A 9964-nucleotide genomic window follows, 5' to 3' on the forward strand; every position below is an offset into this window, starting at 1 on the left:
TTTATTGATACTACATATTTCTTATATTTACAAAAATTCTCGTTTTTTTATTTTTTTATTTTTATTTTATCAGTTATCTAATTACTAGAATCAAACAAATCTATTCTTAGTCAATTTGGTTTGATTTAGATACACATAAAATATAAAATTAAACCAATCTAAATTAATTATAATTTAATTAATTCTAATTTCATTTCATCCTAAACCTGAACCAACTTGATGCATGAATACCGATATTCTCGAACAATATATTTCCCTGGTTTTCAACCCAAGTCATACTTTGCACCTTATCAAAATTATTAGCGTAAAATACATTTAAGAATCTCTTGATATTTTTAGTTGACCTGACGAAGAAGAGAGTAACGTGTGTGGATACCACCTAACCAACCATCTTAGCATCTTATCAAATCTTGTCCCTTTTATGTTTTTGTACCGTATAATTTCTATATTAAATTATTAATATTACATACTCCCTTAGCACCTTACATTTTTAATTTTTTATTCATTATCATTATTTTAAATTTGAGTTTCCTTTCTTCTTCCATTCTTAATGGCTCTTTACACATGCACCTTCATCTCTCCCTCTCCACCTTCCCTCTCCGCACCAATCCGCCGGAGCCACTCATTACTTCGCCGTCGAGTTTCAAGTCCAAATGCTTCCGTAGGCTCTTCTTCTTCTTCTTCATCTGAACCGAAAACATCATCATCATCACAATCAACACCGATTGCTCCATCTGCTACTACTACAACAACAACTTCGTCCTCAACACCTTTCGTTGAGTCTAGGCCACCTGACCCTGTCTTCAATTACGCATTCGCCAGCCCTAATGGCAACCCTGCTGTTAGGTTTTTTCGATCTACGGAGTCTAACATTGAAAGGGTATTAGTCAATATTCCGATTATCATCTTATTTTTATACCGTTAGAATTTAGAGAATTTAGTATTTAGGCTTTTGAATTAGCCAAGTGTATAAGTTTTGTTGGTTACTTAGTATTGCTGTTGTTTTTACTCATATGCCTTATCAGTATACTATAATCATCCTCAATAATAGTGTCAATGCAAAATATACATCGTTTAAGAGAGTAATTATTCATAATAACTATTAAATATATGAAATAGTTATCCTCAATAATAGTATCAATACAAAATATACATCGTCTAAGAGAGCAATTATTCATGTTATTGGTACTAGCGTATTAGTAGTCAAATAATAAGAAATGTGATATTAGTTTTATCCTTTAATAATCGAGAGGTCATAGTATAAGTATTAGAAATCAGAATAAAGAAATTACAATCTCTGACATATGCTCAGTATATATTGTTATAAAGTACGAGTCATTTTATAAATTAATTTTAGAGTTTTATAATTCTAATACATTTCAATTATCCTTTAGGTGAACGTCTAAAACTGTAAAGTTAATTAAGACGGAGGAGCATTTATTTTGTTTTTAAAATTAACGAGTTTTCTTGCTGATTTTTTATGGAAGTTGCAAGCCAATGATTTCTGTGCTGATATTTACGGTTAAAATTTCTAAGATTTTTTGGTTAGGGGAGAGAGACAAGTGAGAGAGGTAGTTAATTAGTTAACTGTGAGGGGTGATCGTAATTAATGTTGAGCATAGAATTTGGAATAGAGCATTTTAACTTTTTCTTGTGATTCCTATTGAATCTATATAATTTCAATTAAATATGCATAAGTGTTTTCATCCACCGGTACATAAATGTCATAATAGATAATTGATAGCATATTCCATGGATTCATTGCCCAATCTACTATGCAGCGATGCACTTACTTTTAATCAATCCTCACTCTCGCACAATGAGGAAGAAGGGGTTGTCTTTATTTTCTTTTCAAGATTCTTTTTTCTTAATGGAGTTCTTGCTGGTTATGGTTTGGGTTATATGGGGTAGTTTGTTGAAATTAGTTATAAACTAGTACTCGTTATTCATTCTCTTCTCTAATTAGAAGCTTTCTGATTTTCCATTTTTTGAGCAGCTTATATTTGACTTCCGTTTCTTGGCACTATTCGCTGTTGGAGGTTCATTGGCTGGTTCACTATTGTGCTTCCTAAACGTATAGTCTCTGAACACCTTTCATGTAATCACTATTGAGCTCAGCTGTGAGATTATCTCTTTTATTTATGTTATTGGTTTCTCTCATGGAGAACTCTACTTCTTTGTTTACCTATGTACGTTATTCTGATAATTAAATTGGACTAGACAATTAAAATAAGTACCCAAAAGATTCTAGTGCTGGAAAAATGGACCCCAAGGCTGCGTTTGTTTCCTGGTACTGTCTCTGTCGCCCAAAAGTTTCTTGTGTTTACCTCGAATGATTACAGACATTTGACAAAATAGTCATAATTGGATATTATACTTCTTAACAACTATCTTGAAGTAACTCATGGTTAGATCATGTTGTCAAAAGTCTATAATCTTTCGGAGGCCACGAATAACTTTCCAGCTTTTAGGGTACATTTTTTTGTTCGGATACCACTTTGGTAGTCTACCCATTAGATTGTTTAGTTTGTAACATTTGAATATTGTTAGGTTCATATCACGAGTGATCCTACATGTATCTATCTTACTATCTTCTGTCATTTTAGGGTTGTATTTATATTATTGATGCATACAAAGTCTATTGGTCAAGCTGTGTCAAAGGAGTTCACTCTGGAAAGATGGTTCTGCGACTGGTTGAAGCAATTGGTAATTCATCATCTATCAGAATTAACATATACCCTTTTTTCATAGTGACTTATTGGACATACTCTATAGTATTCTGTTACTTGGGACAGGAAATGATTAACTGTGAAAAGAAATTGGGAAAATTTTTACAATTTTATAAACATGATTTAAATATAAATGAGACAAACACTGATATGATTTAGTTGTTGTTATCCTGTTATCCATGCAACCAGGATGCTGCTTTCAGAATCTAAAGCCATGACTTTCAAATCACAATTCACACGGCTACATTACGGTTTTGCAAAGTCACACCTATGTCATGTTTGATAATTATATGAAAATATTCCTTTTCAAACCAAAAAAGAAAAAAAAAAGGAATTAGACATATAGATTTTGTTTGACCTGCACGGTCCCAAATGCTTAAATAGCATATATCATTTTATGTTTTCACTTGTAAACACACCATTTTTTGCTTCAGATCCTGGTCTGGATTGCTTATAAGATTATGTACCCTACTTGGACTGAATCATTCTTTGTTTTTCACTTTTTTGCCATTGAAATGCATGAATCTTGTTGCTGCAGATGTTTATTTGGCTGGTACGGTTATGCTGATATTTGGAATGGGACTGTACGGATTGTTCATAAGCAATACATCTTCACATGAGAAACCTGCTGTGGATCGTGCTCTTGTAGGATCCTCTTTGTTTGGAATGTTTGTTTTGAAGGTATTCTCAACTCTCAAGCCCTCTGATCTGAAACTATAGTAACAACCATGCATTTTCATATATTATGAGCATTAAATTGCAGTATCTATATCAGAAAATTTCACCTAACGCAACTTCTTATTTGTTTTACTCTTACCTGTCAAGCAGAGGCGGATTTAGGGGGGGACTAGTGGCCATGCCCCCCTGAATTTTCGAAACTTAAAATATATTATATGATGTCTAAAACTTTCAATAATTCATCTATTAGTTTAGTGGTTAAAAGGAGGCATTTTATGCCCAAAACATGGGTTCAAATCTCATTTCATGCATTTTAAATTTATTTTTTTGTTCTTTCTAATTTCTGGATTCGCCATTGCTGTCAAGGTTGTTTGTTACCATGATTTAAGTAAAACAAAAACAAACGCCTGCTCAGTTGTGCAACTGTAATTTACCCTGTACAATTCAACGAAATATTGAAATACATATCATATTATCATTATAGAAATCGGAATCCTATGTTTTCTGGCTTGCTCATTGATTGAATCCTAGTCGCCGACTAATATTGTCTCAAGCACTTTGTTTTTTCTCCGCCCGTAGGAACCTATAAGTTGATCACAAAATTTCTCAAGGATCTACTTGACATAATACACTTTCAAGAATAATAAGTTATATTAGCAAAGGATAAAACTGTAAAAAGGTATAATAAGTATTTTTCCGTTCTCCTCTTTATCTATTTTAAACTTGTGAATAAGTACTTCCTTCTCTTTCCTTTTTCCCCTCCAAAGCTTCCTCTTTCATTTTCCTCGCAACTCATGATCGCATCCTAAGCCTTCTGAAAGGTCCATCTTTTAATCAACATTTTTTGTCTGTTTTGATCACTAACAATAATAGCTTGTATTTTCTTCCCCTCTTTTTTCAGGAGAGGCCTAAATGGATGAAAATTAGCTCACTGGACGAACTGAAGACAAAAGTGGGGCACGTTATTGTCATGATTCTTCTGGTAAAAATGTTTGAGAGAAGCAAAATGGTAGCCATTTCCACAGGAATGGATTTACTTAGTTATTCAGTCTGTATTTTCTTATCTTCTGCATCTTTGTATATCCTCCATAACCTCCATAAGGGAGAGTAGAAGAATGTAGATGTTGTAAAATATACTTAATTCTTTGCTGTAGCCTGTAGGTAAAATGGCATGACCTAAGGAATTAATGTTTAACTCGTGTTCATTATACAAAAATAATGAAAAGGAATGCAAGTAATTAATGCATAGCATGTCATTTTCTGAAACTTCTTGAGACTGGCAGATGAAGAAGCAAGCTGGGAAATACATAAAAGTGCAAATGAGATCTGGAGTTAACGGCAGAAGTTATTCTTCAACGACAAGACAGTTTTAGTGAAACTAGAGGAATTAGAGCGAGACAAGGAGTCATACTGGTAGAATACAAGTGTATAAGATAAGGTAAAGAAATTTTTTAAAGAGTAGTTTTTGTAATGCAATGTTAAAAATTAGAAGAATATAAGATAGTTAAACAAAAATCGCATTAAGCAAAATAAAAACAAGAGTATACGAGGGTCTTTATATTTTTGAGAATGAAGAAAGAGGAAAAAAAAAGTATGTAAAATTACAATCCTTTGAGAATGAAGAAAGAGAAAAAAAAAGTATGTAAAATTACAAAGGATTGAGAAATGAAAATGAGAAATTTGGATCAAGTGCATCAAGGAGCAAGAGCCTTATATACAAGAAGGGGGCAATGACCCCCTCCTCTTAAACTTAAACTTAAAATTTTGGCTTTTTCATAAAATTTAACCTAACTCTGTCCTGTCAAAGAAGCTCTAAAACAAATGAAAAATGTAGGACAATAAAAATATATAATATTTAAATTAAAATTTGAAAATATTTAAAAAAAAGATATCAACTGATTAACTAATTTTTTTTTTAAAAATTAATATCAAATAAAATATCAAATGAGTGAAAGAAGAGTATTTGATCTATATCTATAAGAATAAAAGGGATATATAAAATTGTAAAAATTACAAAGAAATCAAGATCATGAGCCATATTATGAAATTATGAGAGGGTGATAAAACGAAAATTGAGACAGAAAATACAAGTGTTAGAGAACTAGTTTAGTCTTATGTTGGGTATATCCACTAAACCATTACTGAAGCTATATACTTGTCAAAGATGATGATGGAGACATACCAAAATAATAAAAAGATCTAAATATGTTATTTATTGATTTGGAAAAACATATATAGGAAACCAACTACCAAGAGAGATTATGAAAGGTTTTGGAAAAAAAGAGAGTACTTATTACATATATTCATGAAATCACGGATACATATGATAGGATTACAACTAATATTAAGATTCAAGATTGTATAATAGAGTAATTTATTATTGGTGTAGGACTGCATCAAGAATCATTTTTAAGTCCATATATTTTCGTTTTAGAAGTGCTTACTGAACATATCAAGAAATTCTTACTATGGTACATGCTTTTTGCTAATGCTATTGTCCTTGTGAGAGAATCAAGAAAAAATCTAAATCAGAAATTAGATATGCAGAGAGAAGGTTTAGAGGTGTATGATTTGCATAGACGTTACCTAGATTATTTTTATTATTAGTTTAATATTGATGGTAATTAATTATAATAGGAGTATATAAGGAGTACATAAGATTTTTCATTTTTTTTATTTTTTCATTCATTGAAAATTATCAAAATGAGAAGAACTAATTTTTCTCCCTCTCTCTCAACTTTCACTCTTCCTCCGTTCGTCAAACCATTAACATCACAACTTGAATAGCTTATGACATGAAATTTTTTTCATGGTGCGGTAAGCGTGGAGAGCAACCAAGTTGTGAATCAAATTAAAAAGTTGTAAATTGCCAATAGTTGCCAATGATGCCGTTTTCTTTCTTTCTCTTATTTTTCCTTCGACATTTTCTTTTCCCCTTTCTTACCTCTTCCTTTAAACTCATCCAATAGAGTTTGATGAGAGGCTATTTCGCAAGATTCTTTCTTGGTGAACATAGCTGTTCTTGATCAACGAGTTAGAAAGAAGAAGATTTGAATCCTTATCACTCTATAATTCATTGATTTCTCAAAATGGCGAACATAGATCCTCGAGTAGTGGTTTTGACAACCAAAGCAATGCCAATCTTCAATCTCAAATTTTGAAGAGCAATACAAGTTCGATTCAAGATCAATCAAACCCTTATTTTCTCCATCGTAGAGAAAATCTAGGTAGTAGAAGTCATGGAGCTACAATGGCATGCTCTCATTGGAACAAGCAATGCTACACAGAAGATGTGTGCTATAAAAAGCATGGGTACTTGATGAATATGATTCTTGATGGTTTAGAATTCACAATTAAAATCTCGTTGCAAGTATAGTTTCTAAACCAACAATAATCCTTTCATACAAAAATTTGTTTGTCACAAGTACAAACCCCTAAATTTATAAACCGAAGTATTGAACCTCGGGTCGTTCTCTCTAGGAATTGCAATAAAGTGTTCTTGTTATTGGTTATGAGGTGTGTTTTTGGGTTTTTGATAAGGAACAAGAAAAGTAAATGGTAAAGGAAATAAACTAACAACTAGAAAGGTCTTGGCAAGGTTTGCTGGTCAAGGATCTCTATCCTAATCACTAACCACAACATGAGAATTGGCAAGGATCAACCCCATTAAGTCATCTTCTAACTAATAAAGGAAAGTCAAATGAGCTATGTCAATCCAAGTCCATAAGTCCTAGTTCTCCACCAATTCAATTAGTGAGATCTAGAGTTAATGGCTCCCAATCGTCAATCACTTGGACATTAGTAACTCAAGAGTTCCTAAGTTACCTTCCCAAGCCAAGAGCATAAAATTCTACTCTAAAATCCTACCAAACATTTTATCAAACACTTAGAAGGCATAAAAGGAAAGCATAGTAAATCAACAATAAGAGCAAAATCTAACAACAACTAAAAGAAGCATTTCATAAAACATATAGAAGGCAATAAAAGTAAACAACATGAATTGCAAGAATTAAAGAGAGATCTAACTAGAATAGCAAGAGATCAACAATAGAAAAAGAAAACAATTATGAAACAACAAAGAACTTACCAATTGCATTGAAGAAGAAATGTAGATCTACAAAAGAAAGTTCATAAACTACAACTAACAATACAAGAAAATTACAAGAGAAAAAGAATTCTACAACTATAAGAGAAAAATTAAAGAAAGAAAAGGAAAATTAGAAGAGATAAGAAGAACTAGATCTAGATCTAAAACCTAATCCTAATTCTAGAGAGAAATGAGAGCTTCTCTCTCTAGAAACTAACTCTAACTACTTCTAAAACTTAAACTATGACTAATGATCAAAAGTCTGTTAATTTCCCTTCAACCCTTGACTTAAATAGCATTAGAAATGAGTTGGATTGAGCTCACAAGGCTTCTAAAATCGCTGGCCACGAGTTGCATTAAGTGAATCATGTGCAACCATCGGTGCGTAAGCATACCATGCACGTGCGCACCCCTATCCGCGATGCAACTATGACAAATCTTATATCATTTCGAAGCTCCGGATGTTAGCTTTCTAACACAACTGAAACCGCATCATTTGGACTCTTGTAACTCAAGTTATGGTCAACTAAGTGCGAAGAGGTCGGCTTGACAGCTTTTGCGATTCCTTCATTTCTTCATGAGTTCTCCATTTTTACATGCTTTTCCTTCATTCCCTTGATCCAATCTTTACCTCCTAAATCTGAAATCACTCAACAAACATATCAAGGCATCTAATGGAATCAAAGGTAAATCAAGATTAAACAATTAAGGGCCTAAAAAGCATGTTTTCACACTTAAGCACAAATTAGGAGACAATCATGAAACCATACTATTTCATTGAATAAATGTGGGTAAAAGGTCATAAAATTCCCTAAATTAAGCACAAGATAAACCCTACTAATGGGATTTATCAACCTCCCCACACTTAAACCAAGCATGTCCTCATGCTTAAACCAAGAAAGAACAAAGGGTATCAACATTTATTCAATGTAACTAATCTAAATGCAAACTACCTATATGCAACTATCTACGTGAATGCAATTGCTTGGTCAAAATAATTCAATTCCCAAGAATACATATATGCACAAGGGCTAAGGGTATTAGCAATCATGCCAAACCACAATTGAATTGGGCTATTAAATATTTTTATAAACTTGCATGAGGAGTGATGATCATAGGTGAAAAACATGTAATTGAGCAATCGAACCCTCACCGGTAGTGTTTGCACTCTATTTGCTCAAGTATTTAGGGTTGATTCACTTAATTCTCCCCTAATCATGCTTTCCAAGATTTGTTTTTCTTCTAACAATCGACATTTATTTCATGCATGCATACAAGTATCATGAGGTCTTTTCATTGGTTGTAATGGGGTTAGGGTCAAGGTAGGATGCATATATGGTTAAGTGAGCTTAACATTTGAATCTTTAATAAGTTTAGACTTCCCACCTAGCCTATGACATCCTATACAATTCAAAAGCTAACATAACTACCCATTCTTCACTTTTTAACATACTCATGCATTTTCTTTTCATTTCACAACACTTATGCATTGATCCTTATTGAGCTTTGCTTTGGGGCATTTTGTCCCCTTTTTATTTCTTTATTTTTTTTTCTTTGTTTCTTTCTTTTTCTATTTTTTTCTTTTCTTTTCCATATTATTTTTTTTCTTTTTCTTTTTTTATTTTGTTTTTCTCATTTTTTTTCTTTCTTTCAACAAAGTATATACAAGAGTATCAATGCATATGGTTTTACATTTGATTAACACATGAGCATGTACCCAATTCCCAATATTTTTAACAAAAACACAAAACTACCCTTTTATTCAACCAATGTCCCAAGGTTCTCACACTTGAATGATACACACACACACACTAGCCTAAACTAATCAAAGATCCAAATAAGGATATTTATTGTTTTTCGCTTTGAGGCTTGTAATGTGCTAAAATTATGAACAAGTGAGTTAAGCGTAGGCTCAAATTGGCTAACAATGGAAGGTAAAAGGTAGGCTATTTGGGTGAGTGAGTTACGTGAAATGATGGCATCAATCATATAAATGCATGAGTACACAAAATAATGGACATAAATAATCAAACAAATCAAAGATTATAATCATAGAAAGAGAATAATGCACACAAGAAGGGAAAATAAGTGGTTATAAGATGTAACCACACCATTAGGCTCAAGTCTCACTTGCTTGTGTTCTTAGCTCAAAAACCATGTTCCACAATATATATATATATATATAATTCAAGCAAGTTTAATGAAAAATTTTCACTCAAATCAATTGAGGTGCCCTATAGATAGAATTCTTAAAAGATTTCATTATTTTGACTAAGCTTATTGTGTGTGTATATATATATATAAATGCAAAATTAAGAAAATACAACAAAAAATCCTAAAAGACCTAAAAGTATGAAATGCAAAAGTGTTCAGATTAGAAACTTGTCACTCAAAATCGTCGATTAGTCGGACGACCTCCCCACACTTAAAAGTTTGCACCGTCCTCGGTGCATGCAAAGAAGAGCAATGT

General features: G+C 32.3%; 1 protein-coding gene across 1 annotated transcript; it reads left to right on the forward strand.

Moving 5' to 3' along the window:
* Positions 1-275: 275 nt before the first annotated feature.
* LOC107613599 (uncharacterized) lies at positions 276-4653 on the forward strand. Its single transcript, XM_016315675.3, has 5 exons — positions 276-880; positions 1997-2074; positions 2607-2706; positions 3268-3410; positions 4309-4653. Exons 1-5 carry the CDS (start codon positions 551-553, stop codon positions 4516-4518), a joined length of 861 nt encoding a protein of 286 aa, XP_016171161.1. The 5' UTR covers positions 276-550; the 3' UTR covers positions 4519-4653.
* The last annotated feature ends 5311 nt before the right edge of the window (positions 4654-9964 follow it).

The sequence above is a fragment of the Arachis ipaensis genome, chromosome B8 (genome assembly GCF_059453495.1).
Source record: "Arachis ipaensis isolate K30076 ecotype BB chromosome B8, ASM5945349v1, whole genome shotgun sequence".
Taxonomy (NCBI): Eukaryota; Viridiplantae; Streptophyta; class Magnoliopsida; order Fabales; family Fabaceae; genus Arachis; species Arachis ipaensis.

Coding starts and splice junctions, on each gene's coding strand:
- LOC107613599 (XM_016315675.3), top strand. CDS start 551: ATGGCTCTTTACACATGCACCTTCATCTCTCCCTCTCCACCTTCCCTC. Junction 2,707..3,267: donor GCGACTGGTTGAAGCAATTG/GTAATTCATCAT, acceptor TTGTTGCTGCAG/ATGTTTATTTGGCTGGTACG. Junction 3,411..4,308: donor TTGGAATGTTTGTTTTGAAG/GTATTCTCAACT, acceptor CTCTTTTTTCAG/GAGAGGCCTAAATGGATGAA.